The 20,716-nt window shown below is 35.4% G+C and overlaps 1 protein-coding gene across 19 annotated transcripts in view; it reads right to left on the reverse strand.

Moving 5' to 3' along the window:
* Positions 1–20,716, reverse strand: part of KIDINS220 (kinase D interacting substrate 220) — a 104,117-nt gene that overhangs the window by 72,630 nt on the left and 10,771 nt on the right. For 13 of the 19 annotated variants that reach the window (XM_038560720.1, XM_038560719.1, XM_038560723.1 and 10 more), the window contains 9 exons: positions 16,825–16,923; positions 16,034–16,132; positions 13,953–14,051; positions 12,922–13,023; positions 10,202–10,300; positions 7,124–7,321; positions 4,833–4,931; positions 2,688–2,786; positions 1,287–1,385 (listed from right to left, as the gene is read on the reverse strand). In XM_038560720.1, coding sequence (XP_038416648.1) covers positions 1,287–1,385; positions 2,688–2,786; positions 4,833–4,931; positions 7,124–7,321; positions 10,202–10,300; positions 12,922–13,023; positions 13,953–14,051; positions 16,034–16,132; positions 16,825–16,923 — 993 coding nt within the window. The remainder of the gene's footprint in view (positions 1–1,286; positions 1,386–2,687; positions 2,787–4,832; positions 4,932–7,123; positions 7,322–10,201; positions 10,301–12,921; positions 13,024–13,952; positions 14,052–16,033; positions 16,133–16,824; positions 16,924–20,716) is intronic. The other 6 variants (XM_038560724.1, XM_038560722.1, XM_038560706.1 and 3 more) reach the window with 1 other exon arrangement.

The raw sequence follows: 20,716 nt of genomic DNA on the forward strand, positions 1-20,716 counted from the left end.
AATGACCCAAAAAGTTAACATATTAAGTTCTCAGTGCTCATCGACCCTGATCTCTCTAGAACACTAAATGAAAATGACCTGCAGTATTCTCCGTATAGCTTTGATGGCACAACCTTATCTCAATTTTGACTTTCCTCTTCTGCTTTGGGCATACTTCTTCCTTTTCTAGGTTCTCTTTCCGCATTCTAAATACATTACACAATAACTATGTACTGAGCTGACTCTATGTAAGGCACTGTGCTGGGCACCCTAGAGGATATAAAGATGGAAGACAAAACAGTCCCTGACCTTAACATCTTACAATATAACAGGAAGAAATTAGATAAACAGGCAATTATAAAACAAATGAGAATGTGACATGTGCCTTAAGAAAAATAAAGTTCTGACCTCAGTTTTCATCTTTCTTGCCAGGAAATACGGAAACTTTTCTATAAAGCTAAATGTATTCAACTGAAAAATCTCTTAAATTTATGCCATTCCTAGTTTTCAATATCAAAGTTTCCTTTTTTTAATAAGAAATTATATAAACATGGTGATAATAGGTGGGAAGATTTTGGTTTTGTTTTCTTAATGTTGTTTCTTGCTAAAATAAAAAGCAAATACATATTGATTCTGTGTTTTTTGTGTAATTGCCTCATAAATAATAAAAAGATAAACTTTATTACGGATTAGGAGAGCCCAAATCATACCATACGTTTAAATGGAAACATTTATATTTCTTATTTCATATATAAATCAATTCACTCCTTTTATGGGAGGAAATCAATGGAAGTAAAGAAAGAATTCCATTTAAAATGAAAACAAAATCAAACTAGGAATCAATTCTGTATGAAGTATTAAGCAATTCAGAGTTAAATTTACCACGAAAAATACGAACATTTCTCTAGAAGGATCATGGTGAGGACACAACAGAACACTGTATCTGCTGTTAGTGGACATTAACACTAGTCTGCTCTGAATCTGTCTTTTCCAGCCCCTTGGGTTCTTTCCCCTTGTTTGCAACAAGCGTACATCTGATGACATCCTCTTTAAATGGTGATCAATGGCAGCTCCCCATAACTGGTATGAGCAACAGAAGGGAAATCTAACACAGCCTCTATAATCAGAACAGAATCAGCTATCAGAACAGCCAAGAAGATATCATAGCACCAAAATGCCACACACACAGCCCCGCAAGTAAACTCTCCCTCCAAAAAATAAAACCAGACCCCCTTAAGTCCAGCAAATATATAGGTCAGTCTACCAAGAGCCTTCCAAAGAGTCTTCTCTCTGCACAGATGTTTTACCTTATCTACAGCAGACACTTTAGCTCCTTTATCTAGCAGCAGCTCTACTACTTCAATATTTCTCATCTTGGTAGCCTTTATAAGTGGTGTTTCACCATCCTGTAGGCACAGATAAGAAGGTTTGCCAGATTAATAGCTTTACTCCTAAATGTTTAAAGTCACATAAACGCATATGTAAGAATTCAAATATTCAACTCTAGTACAGTCTATATTGGAAATGTTCTCAAGAAAACATAGCTACAAAAACTAATGGCAAAAATGCTTTTCCCTTCACAACCAATCATTTGTATCAAAATAATTTTATATCACTCAGCCAAGAATGGGATATGCCTAGCTACTTATTAGCCATATCTGGCAACAGTCTCTTGCCCCTCACTGATATGACCATTCCCCATGTTCTACCACTAACACGAGGGGCAGCCCCTCCAGAAATTACTCCCCATTCACACCAACTCCCCACCAACCAACCCACAGCTTGGCAAGTCAATGTCCAGGCAAGCCAGTGCCAAGATTTTTCAGAAATCTGTACCAGCATCACTTCAGTTCTCTGTATACCTGACAATGGGTGTGAAATAGGGGAAATAATTTGGTACAATAAGCATGCCTCTGGAAAACTTCAAAAAAGTTCATGATTGCTTTCAAAATCAAGTTAGGGGATAATGGAAGAGACCATAGTTCAGCACTGAATTAGGAAAGACAGAAACCTGGTCAGAACCCGCACATGGTCACAGCAGCTGACACGTAGGTTCAAAAACAAAAATTATTATCAAAGTGTCACCCACAAACCAAAAGGCATCCCAGGAAACTTTCTGTCCTAGGATACTGAAGTTACCATAGTATAAAAAGATGCTAGTCTCAATCTCTAGCAGATAAAATAGTAATATCTTCTGGGTAACTCCACAAGTTTGTTTACTCATTAAGAATTCCTGCCACTTCAATCCAAATACATTCATTCAAATAGATTTTCCCCATGAAAAACGGTAACACATTAAGGCCAAATACAATCCTAACGTCTTATACAGTTTTATAATTTTCACATGATTTGAGAAAAACAGACAAAAGTGACTGGTTTGGGGAGCTAAGAACCATTCACATTGGTCTTTTAAAAGGAAATGTGCTCTGCATTCCAAACAAAAGCATAGAAGAATTATGAAAAAATGACCTGCCCACAACTTACGAATAGCTGATATTATATTTTCTGAAAGTACTTAATTAAAGTAACAAATTGCACACTATATTTTCCTGTGAATAAAGAACTTCAAAAGGGATACAAAATTACTCCCCAATTTGATATAGACTATTACCAGTAAAAATCAGTATAATTCTAGTATCAAACAAAAAACAATTGAAAAAAATAAGCAGTACTGGGTATGACTAAGAGAACAGAAATGTCCTTGATACCTTTGTGCATATCTCAGTGTCAGGATTGCACTGTAAGATATCTCTCACCATTGTTGCATTTCCTTTCTCTACAGCCCAATACAAAGCTGTTTTGTTGTCCTGGATAACAGAAAACAATAATCACTTCATTTAAGATACAATATTGGCAACTGTTTTTGTAAACATAAAACATCATTTTTAACATTTCTGCCAGAAAGCATTGATAGGTCTTACCAACAAACAAGAAATAATATTAATCCTTACTCTATCTTGGATTTACTCTTGAGAAATTCTTTATGAAATAAGCCTAAGAAAACAATATTACTATGTACAAAGCAGCAACGCCACATATTTGATAAGGTAAAGTATGCTTTTGTTAATGTGGTTGGATTTCTGGGCCATGCAATGGAAGTCATCAATACCTGAGCTCATCCTTAGACAAGTCAAATATTCTACAAATATTCTGACCCCTGGCTTTCCATTTGCCCCATCTTTTCAAAAGATAATACATGAGAATATACTACAGCAACAGAAGGTGAATGGTTTTCACCATGTTTTATTTTCTTAATCCCTACTCACCCTGCACCCATATACCAATCCTGATCTGATCCTTTAAAATCCCATCTAGTTCAAAAACCAAAAATAGATCCAATAGACCCTGAAAGGAGAGCCAGAGAACAGAATAAGTGACTAAAATGTAGGAAAACAGGATTGAGAGACAAAAAGAAACTAGGTAAAATCTAAATAGGTGAGCCAGTAACCATCATTCAGTGAAAATATGATTTTAATGTAAAAGATAGTGAATGACTTTCTGCTCTGCCACATTAAGTTTCCCATACCAGGGACACCTGAGTGGCTCAGTGGTTGAACATCTGTGCCTTCAGCTCAGGGTATGATCCTGGGTCGAGTCCTGCATCAGGCTCCCTGGAAGGAGCCTGCTTCTCCTTCTGCCTGTGCCTCTGCCTCTCTATGTCTCTCATGAATAAATACATAGAATCTTAAAAAAAAAAAAAAAAGTTTCCCACACCCAACTTTCTCTAGTGAAGATCCCCCCTCAAAATTGTGCATCCCAACATTCCTAGCCTTGCCCTCAGACCTCTCCCTGCCCTGCCCCTTTCTATTTCTGCCTCCACCTCCGCAGCTGAAGAGTACAGTCTTACACTTCCCCCTGCTCTTGAATTTCCTCATCCTATTATTCCACCATCTTTGCCTGAAATACCAGCCTATCTTCTGTCTATCTATCTAAATCCAGCCTATCTTTCAAACTTCGCTCAAATTCTACCTTCTCTCAGAAGCCTTCCTTAATGCCTTCTCTCCCCACCTCAAGACTCTTACACTGGAACCTTTTACTGGGCCACCTTATACCAAAAGGCATCACTTCGTATGTGTAGTAAAAACACAAAAATAAACATAAAACAAAGTAAAACCTCCCTAACTTAAAATAATGTCTCTTACAGGCAAGTGTTCCATGTTAAGTCCCTCATAGCATTTGGCATAATATTTATTGGTTTGATTTAAAATAGATTGGATACAAGCTAAATTCAAAGGAAAACTAAGCAGAAATGTAGACTCACCAACAACAAAATGGGTTATTAAGTATAGATTTTTTTTTTTACCTAAAGCTCTTGAAATATTGGATGAATTCACAAGTTTAGGGGAGCTTTTGCCTAATATTAGTAACCTCTGAAGCTCTGTGAGCTATGACTGCCTTAAGCAAAGTCCATAGGCACTATTTGGGGGTCCTAGGAAAGGCAAGCAGAATGGGGAAGAAGGAAAAGAAAGATAAAAGAGCAAGAATGGAAGAATAACATATGGACAAAGAAGATAAAACAGAGGGAAAATACTAAAGAAAATAAACAAATTGCATACATTCGAAGTACCAACAACTGTCTCAGTATCATAAACTATTCATTTCAGGATTGAATATATTTATGTATGAGTAAGAGGTATATTTAAAAAATATGAGCTTTGAACAAGCTCCAAAGTCATCTAATGTGACATTAATAGAAAAATTCTGTAATAAAGGCAGTGAAACTTAATTAAGCATCCATTATATTAGGGTCTATTAGCTCATTTCCAGAGGAAAATCAGAAGAATGACCATGTCATCAGTCATTATGTACAAGTGATTCTGCACAAAGATGACAGTAGGATGGGAATCACACACCTGTCCTCTAATGTCTATATCAGCATATTTCTGGAGAAGTGCTCGAACAATTTCCACATGACCACCTCTGACAGCGCCAATCAACACAGTATCCCCACTCTAAAAAGACAAAAAAAGAAAAAGGTAAACTGATAATAAGAATATAAACACTTCTGAAGTTAATCATCAGATATTTCTCTGAAAATTTCTTGGAAAAAGAATATCTCAGAGTAAGAAAAAAATTTTAGTTAACTAATATTATTAACGGACATTAATAGCCCTGGAGTAAGAGACAAGTTATACCTCAAAATGAGGACTCTGAAATTCCACAACAAAAGTTTAGAAAGTCGAGTTACCCAGAATAATAAGCCATACTCTTTGAAGGTGACCAACTTCCCATTATAAATGTAAATTAAATAAAATTACACGAGAGCTATCAACAAACCAAATGAACATTCAGAAATAACGTAATATAAAACCTTTGAAATAATGTTATGTGACAAAAACCACAGATTGTGAAAAAGAGAGTTGTAGGGCTAGAACCGTCAGTCGGTCTATAAGCACATTTCATCAAGGGAGAGGGTAGTTCCCAGACCAGTATCCATAGCCTAAGCAATGTGGCATTACAGGCTAACAGGCATAAGACTGACTCATTCCCCATGACAAGGATTAAATGTAGTTCATTATCTCATAGAGATATCGCTTTGCCCTAAAATTATATTCACCAAGCAACAAACACTATTAATTATATCTTCCTACTAATTCAAATGTAAAATGGCTATTTTGGCAATGGCAGAACTTTTTAACTCTAAACTACGCAACAGTTGCAGAAATTTGAGTTGGGAAAGTCCCCGAGCTATGGCTCATCTCAATCCTTAGTGGGCCTTGATGGCAAATCCTTAAGGATTGAATTTGGCACCCTAGAATATATTAACTACTACATTAAAAGCAGAAATAAACCCAAAGCAAACCAATTTTAGTTGATAATGTTAGCATTAATATGGTGCCAGAGTAGTAAGTTAATAAACGGTCATAAATATTTCATTGCTTACTATGTGCCATGTATTGTTCTAGGTACTGGAAAACAAGACAGATGAGTTCCCAGCTCAAGAAGAACTTTCTACAGGAGACAGACAGTATATAATAAACATAAACAAAAAATCAGACAAATGCCATGTAAATAAATTAAAATATAGTAATATGACAGAAAGTGACTGGACAGCAACTTTAGGTCATTGGAGAAGATCTTTCTGAGGAGCTCATATTTAAGATGAGGTCAGATGAGGAGACAGCCACGTACTGATCGTGAAGATTAGTATCCCCAACAGAGAATAGCTCGTACAGAGGTCCCAAAGCAGCAAAAGATCAGTGTGTTCAAGAAAGGAAAAAAGTTAGTATTGTGGCAACCTATTAAAATAGGGGTTAGAGTGGTGCAAAATGAGGACAAAGAGTTAGGTGAGGACAATGTCATGTAGTGTTTATAAACTAAAAAAGTAACATATATTCTACATGCAAGAGGGTGACTTTAAATAAAGGAGTACACATGAGATTTATTGCTTTAAAGATCACTCTGAAAAAAAAAATAAAGATCACTCTGAGAACAGAGAACAAATTAGAGACAGAAGGGAACCCAGTTAAGATGTTATTGCTATAACAATGGAAGATGGTGACTGGGACTAGGGAGGTAGTCGTGGAAATGAAGGGAAGCAGACAGATACTGGATGTGTTCTGGAGGTAGAGGCAACCAGACCAGCTGAAGAATTAGATGTGATAAGTGAGGAAGAGAAATCAATTCTAATGCATAGAACTTGAGGCTATAACAACAAAGTGAATGGTGATGCCACTGACCCAGATGAAGACGACTGAAGGAAAAACAGGGTTGGGATGAACCAAACAAGACATCTGCTTTGCTGTAACTTTTAAGTGCATTAGACATTCAAGCAGACAGTTCAGGTGGAAATACAAGTGTAGAGTTCTGAGAGGAGGTACAATTTTGAAAATTCTAAGTGAAGCTGAAAGTCTTGGGAAAGTGAGTAACACCAGCCATGAACACCACAGTCACAGACATCAAGGATGGTTACAGACTAATAGTACATGTGACATCTTCAGTAACAATATTATTTGACAAAGATTAAAAAGAACACCCTTCACAAAGATGGAATATATTTTAACTTCTTAGTTCCAAGGGTAGAAATAAAACTTATCTTTTATTAAAACAAATGTATGGCATACATGAAGAATCCCGAAAGGTGTGAGAAGTTAATCTTCCATCATGTTACCACTAGAAGACAAATCTCAAACAAGTAACCTACCCTATCAGGTATATTCACATATGTTCCAGCATCGAGGAGATCCTGTACAATCTCTGTATGTCCCTCCTTTGATGCAATCATCAAAGCTGTATTTCCATCCTTATCTGTTAAATTTACATTTGGGTTCCTTTTCAAAATTTCTTTTACTGACTGTGTGTAGCCTCCTTTTACTGCTACAATCAATGCAGTCATTGAGTTCTAAAAAACAAAAGCCCAAGAAATCAGTTAAATCTAGAAAACATATGATTTATACCATAGTCCTAAAACTGATGTTTTCAAAAAGGCAGTCTATTTATTAACAGTGATTTCTGATAATAAATGTCAACATAAATAACCAGTCACATACCAAATACTGGCTAGAAAGTCTATTTTCTGTTATTGAAGGTACATTAATTTTCTTGAGTCAATAGGACAGTTATAACATTCAATTCCTCAAATGATAATCTGAAATTGGATTCGCTAACAATGAACAGATCCCCTCACTAATATGATGAGATGGGGTGATTCAAAATTAAACACATTCTATTTTTTTTAAAGATTTTATTTATTTATTCATGGGAGATGCAGAGAGAGAGGCAGTGACACAGGCAGAGGGAGAAGCAGACTCCATGCAGGAAGTCCAATGTGGGACCTGATCCCAGGATCATGCCCTGGGCCAAAGGCAAACGCTCAACCGCTGAACCACCCAGGTGTCCCAATTAAACACACAGATCAGTCAGGCTTCAAAGAATTGTTTATAATAAAATATATAGGAAAAACTGAAGTAAAATAATGAATTAATAGCTATAGGGTACTTCAACACAATAAAGTATAATATATTCTTCTGTCTTTCACAGTGATCTAGAAACCACATTTTCAAATCTGTTCTCATTTTTAGTGGTTTTTTAAAAAGCTGCACATCTGGGGCACCTGGGTGGCTCAGATGATTAAGTGGCCAACTCTTGATTTCAGCTCAGGTCATAATCTCAGGGTCCTGGGACAGAGCCCCACATCAGGCTCCACACTCAGTGGGGAGTCTGCTTGAGGATTTCTTTCTCTCTCTTTCCCTCTGCCCCTTCCCCTGCTTGCATGCTTTAAAATAAATCTTTAACAAAAATAAAAGCTGCATATCTTATTTATAAAATAAATCACCTAACAGAAGAAAGTGACTCATTTACGAAAGTATTTAAGCTGCTTCCTAAGAAACTGATCTATATTGAGACGTCATACGATTTCCTTAAAGAAATATTAGATCAAGAATGCCTGGGTGGCTCAGAGGTTGAGTGTCTGCCTTAAGCTCAGGGCATGATCCTGGGATCCAGGACCAAGTCCCACATCGGGGTCTTTGCAGGGGGCCTGCTTCTCCCTCTGCCTATGTGTCTTGCCCCTCTCTCTCTGTCTCTCATGAATGAATAAATAAATAAATAAATAAATAAATAAATAAATAAATAAATACATACATACATACATACATACATACAATCTTTAAGGAAAAAAAAGAAATATTAGATCAGCCCCCAAAACTGAGTTATAATTCTCTCACATATTAAAATAACATAACCTTTTAAAATCCTATTAAGAGTCAAAAATCAGGGGCACCTGAATGGTTCAGTGGTTGAGCATCTGCCTTTGGCTCAGGTTGTGATCCTGGGGTCCGAGGATTAAGTCCCAAACCAGGCTCCCCACAGGGAGCCTGCTTCTCCTTCTGCCTATGTCTCTACCTCTTTCTCTGTGTCTCTCATGAATAAATAAAATCTTTCAAAAAAAATAAAAATTAAATTTTAAAAGAGTCAAAAATCATAGAAATAAGCCACTTATCCACTTGATAAATTGTCCAAAGAAAAGGAAGGTAAAAGGTATGAATTTCATGGCTAAGAATCCTGTTTTCCCACACAGCACTAAAAATATTATATACTCCTTAAAAAGATCAGCAATTAGCAGTTCTGTCAATGTGGAAAATAGGAAGAACTGGTTGGTATTATGTCAAGAAGCCAAGTATGATTTAGAGTTCACTTTTGTTACAGAGATTATTGCAGCCAGAGATTTGGTACTATCCTTTCTCCAAATACTTTATGATCCATCTCACATAATTTTGCAAAGAATACTCTGTATTAATCATTTCTTGTAGGGGATCCCTGGGTGGCGCAGCGGTTTGGCGCCTGCCTTTGGCCCAGGGCGCGATCCTGGAGACCCGGGATCGAATCCCACGTCAGGCTCCCGGTGCATGGAGCCTGCTTCTCCCTCTGCCTGTGTCTCTGCCTCTCTCTCTCTCTCTCTCTGTGACTATCATGCATAAATAAATAAAAAATCTTTAAAAAAAAAATAATAAATAAAAAAATAATCATTTCTTGTGCATAAATATCATTTTAATGATATTAAAACTGATATTAAAATGATATAATTATATCATTAAAATGATATTAAAATTATATTTAAAAATGATATTAAAATAATGATATTATTATTTAATTATAATCTCACAAGGTCAAGGGAAAAGTCTCTGTTAGGCTTCTCCAGTACCCCCAGCACATTTGGCACAGGGCTGCATGCATAACAGGTGCTCAATAAGGAATTAACAACTGCTACTCAGTAGGATGTATTGAACCAATTTTTAAGCTTTCTAGGTTTTGACTGCTGCTTTCTGACCTTTTTAAATCTATTGGAGGAAGAAAGTAAGTCACAGCTAAATATATCCTAAAAATTACAATATTATTTTAGATTTTTTAAAAAAGGTATTTTAACAGAACATAACTATTTTCCCTCAATTAATAGTATTTCAAACTACTTAATTTGAAGAGTATTTCAATACTAATTCAATCAAGAGCAAGATTAGAATATGTTTTTTATATTTTAGCCTCCCAAAATTTATGTGTATTAGCAATAGATCCTTAAAAGCATATATTTATAGTACATACAACCTAGAACATAATATATTTGTCAAGATAATAGAAAGAAAATGCTTGTTTTTCTAAGTATCACTTACGAACTATAGGGAAAATTTTCTAGACATATACTAAGAAAGAATATTCTCTCCCTTAAAACTAAAAACATATCTAATAGAAATATGTTAACCATGGGTTAAACAGAAAAGATGCTTACAGCTCCTTCTTGATCAACATCAGCTCCCATGGCCAATAAATGTTTTACACACTCCAAATGACCTTTCCGTGCGGCCCAAACCAGAGGGGTAGTTCCATACTATAAAAAAACAGTAAATTTAAAATTATTATCAGAACTGTAGTAAAAGAAACTTTCTCAACATGATTTCTGATAAAAATCATACTGAGTATTCTTAAATTACTGTTTATACAAATTTTAATTTTAATCCTAGATAAGCCATATTTTCCCCCACTTTCTTTCTCCTAAAGAGATGATTAACCATTGTATAAAACCTCTTTTAACTAACTTTGACTTTTATAATTAGTGACAATTTTTCTATCACAAAGTCAAAGTCATACAGCCTCTAATTTTCAACAAGCTTTCATTGCTTCCTGTATCTTGTGAAATACAATTTAAAGTCCAACAGTCTTACTACAGGCAAAAACAGTTAACAAGCAAATGACAAGTAGAATTCCAAGTACTTTACATAGGTTAACTCATGTAATCCCTATCAGAAGAATAAGGAAAATTTGAAGCATCACATTTTCACAGACAGCAAATGAGACCCTGAGAAATTAATTACAGGCTTGAAGTCACAAAGCTACTAAGAGGTGGAGTAAGACCCATGACCCCAACAAACCTGCTTCAGTCTGAGCTTTTAACCACTACCCTCAAATCAGCCTCTATACTAGATAAAATAAACTTTCCTAGAAACTGCACTCAAAGGCATCTTCAGCTTGAATGTGATTCAAAAGACATCAAAGAATGTATGCTATGCATAAAAGCAATTCTCAACATCTTTGGAGAGTCTGGCAATTAAAAGACATATGAATACCCACAATGATCTTTCACTACATGAGACTACAGATTGAAATAAACATACAATAAACACCTACTTTCTATAACAGCTCTGTCCAACAAAACTTTCTATGCTGATGGAAATGCTCTATGATTCTACACTGGCCAATACAGTAGCCACTAGTCTCATATGGCTACTGAGCATTTGAAATGTGGCAAGTATGACTGAGGAACTCTGGTTTTGTCACACTAAATACTAAACATTTTCTCAAAACGTAGAGTGACAGACTAGGTAGCATAATACCTGATTCTGGAAAGGCCTTGAATGCCAGGTCATATGAAGCATTTTTCAATAGGCCAACAGGAGAAATTAAAGATTTCACCATCATATTAAAGTGTCAAATCAGAAACATCAACAAAGAGAACCATATCCACTTCAGACATAAAATAAAACCTCTCCTATCTGAATTAAAAGACAGCCAATCTTGATGAGCACAGGTATTGTATGTAAGTGATGAATCACTAAATTCTACTCCTGAAACCAACACTGCATGAATGTTAACTAGAATTTAAATAAAAATTTGAAAAAAAATAGAAGGCAGCCAATCTGAATTAACGAACAGTCTCCAATACAATACTTTTAAGTGCCATACTGTTAAGTATTTGCAATGATCTCTTTATAGTCCTTGCTAACCTATTATTTTAGGTAATACTCTTTTTAAAATGAGCATAAGCTGCATAAAGTGTATAAAATACATCAGTCTAGGGGCACCTAGGTGTCTTAGTTGGTTAACCATCTGACTTGGCTCAGGTTATCTTAGGGTCCTGGGATTGAGCCCCATGTGTCAGGCTCCATGCTCAGCAGGGAGTCTGCTTCTCCTTCTTCCTTTGCCCCTTCCACTACTTTCTCTCCCACTCTCTTTCTGTCTCAAATAAACAAATAAAATCTAAAAAATAAATAAAATGCATCAATCTTAAATATACTACTTGCCTTTTTTATACATATGTATACATACACCCATAAAACCACAATCCAGGTTAACATAAAGATGACTCCTAATATTCCGATCAGATTAAGCAATACTATTTTACTTAAATTCATGCTCAGAATATATTCCAATTATCAAAAATGTCTAATTATTAGATATTTTCCTATATTTCGCTGAAATGTTATTAATTTGAAAAGATTACAGTTACCCACAATATCTCAAATTCTAATTAAATAAACACTTTTTAAATGTTTGGGATGAATATTAAGGATTTTAAAAAAAGGAACAGAACAAAATTCTGGTAAACTTTCTGAAGCGGATGGCAAATAAGCTGAGTGTGAAGGATAAACAGAAAGTAAAGCAGACAAGGAGGAGGGAGCCCTCCACACTGAAAGAGCACATGCAAAGGCAAGAAGGAAGGGCTAAGAATAGATGAATCCAGACATCCACATCCTTTGGTGGTCTAGCAGGAAAGGCAGTTAGTTTTAGGGTTCAGATGGCAAGAGAAAGGGCAGAGGGAGCCAAGGCCTATCTTCACACATATACCAGGGATTGATGTCTTCAGCATTTTAAGCATGAGAAACAGAAAACTAAACTTGAATTTTAGTAAAGACCATTCTGGCAATAATACTTTGAAAGCAGCTAGGACTGAAGGTAGGAATAAGAGTTATAATAGAAAACTTCAAATAATAAAAATAGGGAATCATCCCTATTTTCCAGAGAATGATTAATGTAATATAAAAGACAATGGAGGAACATCTAGTAGGTATTATGTATAAGGGATCCACTTAGGAGATATCTATATAAAATACATTCATATATATAAACAGAAGATTCACCAGCACAGTCATGAGATCACATGAAAAAACTTGTATTTAGACATACTGAGTGGACATAATATGGACTGGACCTGGAAAGATCCTGCTGACCTACCTTATCAGAGCAGTTGACTTTAGCACCATTTTGCAGTAAAAGATGCACTATATCTGCATGGCCTCTCCCTGCTGCCCAAATGATTGGGTAAACACTGTACTGCTGGGAGACAGGTAGGTGGGGAAGTAGGCAGACAGAAAAGGAAGTTGAGGAAGGACGATGCAAGGAAGGAGGAAAAGAAAAATCTTTTAGGTGGATATTTACAACACACATTTGCTAAGAAAAGTAAATAATAAAGGGAGTAATACAAAGTAATATGTTAAAAAATCAAGTCACAGATCATTCTCCATTTTAAAAAAACATAATACTCATCAGACATAATCAGCTAATAAAATACATTCAACTTTAAATACATATATATTATTAACACATTTATTTTTACAGATTAATACATTTAATGTGATTACGTAGCTAATGGCAAGACTAATAAGAGAAATGTATAATATACTCCTTCCATTAACTTATATAATCTTTCCATTAACTTGAATAAGTTTCTCCTTTTTTAGCTTTATTGAGGAATAACTGACAAAATCACAAGATATATAAAGTGTACAACATGATTTTTTGACATATGTGTACAGTAATAAAAGGATATCCCTCATTAGTAAGATAATTTCTCAATCTGCAGTCTGAGATCAAGTCTTAAGTAGAGTAGTAATGCATGTATTACCACATAAAGACATGTACAGAAAAATGGTATGGATATTTGGTCAACATCTCCTTTCTTTAAGTAAGTTTAGATTAAGAAGGCATACCCAGAAAAAACAGGCAAGATGAATTAAGGATTTCAAATTCTCCTTTGAAATGTTGAATAGTTATAATTAAAGTTTAAGCCCCAAGAGTTGCCCTTTTGTTGATAAAATCGAGAAGCTTACCTTGACTTCATTGTGATTTGAAATTATATCCTCCATTACTATCTTTAATAAGATGTAGATAATTTCTATCCAATATGAAGTCTAAAATATAACCAGCCTTAAGCATTACCTAAGAGAACTTACCACTTGTATTAGAGTGAAATTTTTAACGCTTACCAAACCAGTGACACTTGGATTGGCGCCATGAGAAAGCAGCAACTCTACCACTTCCGTACGGCCTTTATAACATGCCCACATAAGAGCTGTCCAACCTCCCTAAGGAAAAAAAGGGGGTGGGGGGACTTTTGGTCATCTCCAAGCACAAAAATGCCATTCATGAAGTTCCTTTTTTGAACATTTCTATATAAAACCATTGTGTATGAAGGCACTACTATGTAGTTTTATATTCCCAAACTTCACAAATACACAATAGGATCTGAAACAGGTCAAATCTCTTAATTCCAAAAATGATTACTCCAAATTTTGACTATATCATGGAAACTGAAAGAGAACATTCATATTAGATTTTTTAAATTTCCAATATTTAAAAATAAATAAATGAATTTCCAATATTTATTTTGGCTGTTTAAAAATTTTTTCTTTGGAACACTTTCTATGTCCCTAGATATTCTTCTTGTATGAGTCTAGACTTTTTCTAGAGAGGAATTCCAGCAGTCATATTCAACTCCTGCATTTAAACATATCCTATAAATCCCAGATCATTACGGCACCTCTTGCTAAAAAAAAGAGGATACTGAGGCAGAGATCTGTAGATCACGGATTTCCAGGGTGAAGTCATCACGTATGAATGAACAGCATGATGACGTTCTATTTTCTAAATTACAGGAGCAATTTTCTTTTCTTTTTTTATTTTAAGCAATTTTCTCTTCAGTCATAATGCAGTTCAGTAAGAAAGACCAATGTAATCAAATTATACTAAGAAATGAATGTTTTGGGCTTTTTTAAACCATTTAAATCCACATTTGGTTCTGAGAATATAAATCACTTAATCCTTCTGATTCTCTTTCATCATCATGAAAAAGGAGATTAAAAAAATACTTGCCCTGATCAGAAAAGGGCACAATTGCAGAAAGGGAAAACAGATCAGTGGTGGCCAGCGGCTAAGGAGTGGGTGGACTGGATAATTATAAAGGAGCAGTCTAAGGGTACTGTTAAGGTGGTTTAACTGCTCTGTACAGAAGGTGGTGGTAGACATAAGACATTTGCACTTGGCAAAACCCATAGAACTGTATACCCCAAGAGTGAATTTTACTGTATGCAAATTTTTTGAAAATCAACCAGAATATGGAGAGAAAAACTGAATACAGACTGGGCCAAAAGAATCTAACTATATTACAAATGAATCACATAATCACATAACTACTTAGGAGCTAACCCCCAGGTAACTTTGGAAAGCAGTATTTTGCCTGAATACTATAATGTTAAAGACAGAAAGTAAAATAGTTCTGTGTCTTCCCATCTACTTCATCAAGTTTGAGAATACATATAAGATTATAGAGATAAACAGACTATGTAAATTATAATCATAATTGTAAGTACAATATGGTAGAATGCTACAGTTCCTTAAAGCTCAGACCGCTGACACTTCATAAAGCATTATCAGCAAAGAAGTACATGTTTTTATACATCAAGGAAGAGCAATTCCTTCCTCTATTCCACTGTTAAAATTAACTTTGGAAAAGGGCAAACATTTTGCAAAATAAATAAGCTAGAAATTATCTTTCTTCATCTTTATGCTTTAAGCAGATGTCTGAAGCAAATTAAGACCTAAGATGATTAAGAATCATATCTTGTTCAACCTGTAATATATATGGATGGCATGTCTGAATACAATTACATTTTAAAAATAAACTTATAAACATTATTCTGAAAATTGTAACTTCAAACAACTGAAAATATTTTAAAACTATACTGTCCCTCTTAAAGGTCCTCTTAAAGAAAACAATTCTCTAAGTTTGAAAACACTAATATATTGGAAATTATTGCGTTGTTTTTAATAATATTTTAGAATCTTAAACTCTGAAATAAACTGAAAATGATAATCAAGAATATTCTAAAAGGTCATTATCTCACCTGGGTTTTTATACATTCTTGAGGGTTGTTTCAATGCCCGGCCCCAAATCCTAAAAGTGATGTTTTAATATCAACTCATGCACAAAAGTACAAGGTTCCAGACATACTTGCTACTGATTAAGATTCCAGCTAATTAAACAGAACATCTTAAGTGACGCACATACCATATCACGGTGCTCCAAGTTGACCCCACACTTAAGCAGTTCTTCTACAATGTGCACGTGCCCTTCCTTGGATGCCGATATAAGTGCTGTCCAGTTATCCTTGAACACAGTCACCAATGTTACCATTTCAAAACCAAAAATCACAACCCATAGTGAGGGAAGTAAATTCAAGTTTACGTACCAAATGATCATACCAAATTGACATGATCTGACCCACTCTAAACAACTCTAAAATAACACCAAAGCATAAGCTCTGTTAAGAATTTATCAGTGTATCACCGCAGTGGTGCAGAAGTGCTTTCACAACTGCTCGTTCAGTCTTTTCACTGAATGTCTAATTACATATTGCATTTTTTTAAAAAAAGACAAGATGACTATCAAAACCTTAAAGTTAATCCTTGTGGCTGCCAACCATTACTATAAATTGAAATTAAAGAGCCGTCATCAGATTTAAGAGCACATTCACAGGCTATTAAACTAATGTGATCCCATGATATATTTAGAAACTACATGATAAAAAAAACTACTGTCCTTTATTTTTAAATAAAGGCTACAAGTATCTAAGTATATGTGCTCCCTATTCAGTCAGTACCATCTGTATATAAAAAACAAAGAGCTGACTTTTCATTGAAAGTAAAAATTTCTCCTGCATCACCCCTTTAAAAAACTGACTTTGCATATTAGGCAAAATTAAGATAGACCTGAAAGAACAATTGTAATCTACTAATTTTGAATCACTTCTTAAAAACAACAAAGTTAAGGAAAAGACAACAGATTATTTTAATATATACCAGATCTTCCAGATTGCAATTAGCTCCATTCTTAATTAACTCCTTCACTATTTCCAGATTGCCTTGTTCAGCGGCTATCATCAATGGGGTCTGGCCACACTAAAAAATATAAAAGACACAGAGGGCTTTATGAAATGCCACAGTTAAATATACCACACTTGTGTTTCCACAATGTTATGTTAAACATTGTTTACAGAATTTCTCAAATTTAGAAACACCTTTGAAATCTTAAGTTTTCAATTTGCTAATAATATCCAAGTCAAAGAGAAAATGAAACTTTTTTGGCTAAAGCATTAGTAGTCTGGTTTTGGCACTACAATTTCATTCAAAACAAGAAAAGATGAATACTAGGCTCTGAGAAGTAATTACCACAATGTATATAAAAATCTTAGCATATCTATGGTAACCAAATTCTCTAACAATACCAGATAAAAATATGATACAGAATGTGATTTTAACCATATATGTAAGATGTTCATCAGGGCAAGAGGGAGGAAAGTAAAACTATACATAAAAACCTCCAGTTGCCCCCTATGTGCCTAGAATGAGACACAGTAGTAAGAGACAGTACATCTAAGCCCTGAGAATACAGCAGGCCTGGGCAGCCAGATCCTGGGATGGGTTCCTTCCACAAGCAGGACTCATCTACCACAAGGACAATACACACATGATCATCTTCTGTAAGGGCCATGGTAAGAAACAGATGAGCAGCAGTGGGCTAACAATGATAGTACTAAAAGTGTTAAAACATACTAAGGTATATGAGAAAAAAATTTACACCAAAAATTAAGTTCAATTAGTCAAATATTTAAGTATCTACTTACTATGTATATATCAGTGTGGGGTCACTGATATATGTGTTAAATGCTAACATGACATCGTTTCTGTGTAAAATCCCCAGTAACCACTATTGCTCTTTTGGATCAGAAACAAAATACTTACAGTGGCCATGGCAGGACTACCTCAAAACTTACTCTGTCCCATTCCCTCCCCACCAACATACTCCTAAGCTCTTTCCCACCTCTGGACCCTCACAACAGTTTTCCCTCTGTCCCACCCAATTAACTACCACCCATCCTTCAGCTCTTGGGTCAAACATCAACCCCTCAAGAAAGTCTGACTAAGCCCCCCTAATTCTCCTTTATTATACTAAACTTTGTGATTATGTTTGTTTGATTAACAACTGATAACTGTCCATTTCTCCTAAAGGCTCTAAATTCCATGAGGGTAAGATGCATGTCTGTTTTTGTTTTTTGTTTTTTTTTAATTTAATACTGTATTCTCCCAAAAAGAGAGGCAACCAAGAAACAGACTCTTAAGTATAGAGAACACACTGATGGTTACCAGAGAAGAGGTGAGTGGGGGTGGAGTTAAAGAGAGGATGAGCATCAGGTGTTGTATGGACGTGCTAAATCACTAAATTGTACACCTGAAACTGGTATTACACTGTATGAAAAGAATAAACATAAGTGTAGATGTAAAAATAATAATGTATCACCAGTGTGAAGGACAGTGATTGTCACACAGATATTCAAATATCTGTTGAGTAAATGAGTGAGCAAAAGCTCAAAGAATTAAAAAAATCTGTCAATGGCAACATACAAAGAAGCAAATACAATAACTGGTAAAATACAACAGATGCTATTATAAGAATAATACAAGCAAAGACTTAAAACACAAATATTGGTTTAAGCAAAGTATAAAAGTAAATTGCTTTAAATAGAGACATTCTTATATAACAGTGGATATTAAATTATGCATCATTCAACCAAGGTCATCAGGGAATGAGGTATTATTCACAAATAGATTTTTCCAGGTGAAAAAGCTTATCCTTTAAACATTAAATTTGATTATATATTTTATGATAACTATTACTTTAAAAAGCAATGCACACATTACTTACTACTTGTTAAACAGATTACCTTAAACATTACATTTGCAATTGAGTCATAACTACAGACATCAATTACTACACCAAGCTTGCTTCTGTCAGCTGTAACTTCTTCGACAAACTTTCTATAGCAACCTTTTCCTTCCTAATCGACCGTGATAAAAAGTGAGATAACAAAGACATTGATATAATACACAAATTAAAACCAAGTAATCCTGAATCCATGGCCCTAACGATATATGAATTTTACATCAGAGTTTTCAGATTAGTAATTCCAGAGACTCAGAATTTTCCTGTTTACTTTCTGGGGTCACAGTCATTTCAGAAAGTTCACAGAGATAGGTGCTTCTTGAGTATGAGGGAGAAAATAATGTAGATGTGCATACATATCTATAAGACAAATAAGAAACATGGTATAAATTTGATTAACTAGAAACAAGCCAAATTTATTTATGTTTAAAGATTTTTTTATTCATTTATTCATGAGAGACACAGAGGCAGAGACATAGGCAGAGGGAGAAGCAGTCTCCATGCAGGGAGCCCGATGTGGGACTCAATCCCGGAACCCCGGGACCACACGGAGCTGAAGGTAGACGCTCATCCACTGAACAACCCAGGCATCCTGAAACAAGCCAAATTTAAAACTTGAATAGTCATTACTTTCTCTTGCAGAAACTATTAGTGGTCTCTCCAGCATTCAAAGTGACAGGATTTTGTTTAGGGGCAGCAATGTGCTCAGCTAAAAAAAAACCCACACTGTTCAGCCTCACTTGCAGCTGGAAATCATCCTATGCTACTGCTTGAGCTAAGTCTCCCAGGACAGCTCAGCAATTAGACGAGCTCAGCTGCCTTCTTCCTTTTTCTTGCCCCATATGTAGACACATTGGTGAACATGGCAAGATGGCTGATGTGCAGTTACCAGCACACAGTGCAGAGTAGAGAGAGAGGCAGAAGGAACCTGGGAAGATTTCCGGAATCCAACGTATCAACCTTGGAATGGTTCCTCCAGCTTGTCCTCACATGCAAAAAATAAGACCTTAATTTGATTAAGACATTGTTTTAGGATCTATTACATGCAATCCTACGTAATTCTTAACTAATACACCTTTACAGCTACACTAAAATCAAAAAGATAAATAACTGTCAAAAGAGGCTACCATGAGGGGATCCCTGGGTGGCGCAGCGGTTTGGCGCCTGCCTTTGGCCCAGGGAGCGATCCTGGAGACCCGGGATCGAATCCCACGTCGGGCTCCCGGTGCATGGAGCCTGCTTCTCCCTCTGCCTGTGTCTCTGCCTCTCTCTCTCTCTGTGACTATCATAAATAAATAAAAATTAAAAAAAAAGGCTACCATGAAGTTTTATTAGATTCTCAAAGATAGAAGAAAAGTTACATTAAGCAAGGCTTATAACAAAATATTTATTCTATTAGTTCTTGCTTAACCAATCTTATAACTACACTTGTAGAGACAGACTAACTTAGAATCAGCCATGACAACTTTATTCTTCCACTTCAAAATGAATCATACCCCTTCAGGGGTATGAATCAGGCCCCTTCCATACCTAATCCTGCACATCCCAGTAAACCCCAAGCCCATTGCTTTCCAAAATACAGAGAATCACAGAACTCACATGACCCCTACTCCACTTATAAGGATCTCCCAAGCCAAAACACATTATAACAAACATTGCACCAACGGAAGTTCCCTCAACAGGTACCATACTTATCTCAGCTTCCCAGAAGACTAGAATGCAAAAACATTTCCTATTCACCATCTCTTTGCCCAATTCCTAGAGTAACTACTTCTACTTATTTGGGTGTACTAAAGTCTCAATAACCACTGCCCTTTAAAGTAAACCTTTAGAGAATATATACTTCTTCTGATAATTGTAGTGAAACTAAAATATTTTTATTTTTTATTTTTTTAAACTTATCAGTTTTTTTTTCCTTTTAAAAGATTTTATTTATTTATTCATAAGAGACACAGAGAGAGAAGCAGAGAC

Source organism: Canis lupus, chromosome 17 (assembly GCF_011100685.1).
Source record: "Canis lupus familiaris isolate Mischka breed German Shepherd chromosome 17, alternate assembly UU_Cfam_GSD_1.0, whole genome shotgun sequence".
Taxonomy (NCBI): Eukaryota; Metazoa; Chordata; class Mammalia; order Carnivora; family Canidae; genus Canis; species Canis lupus.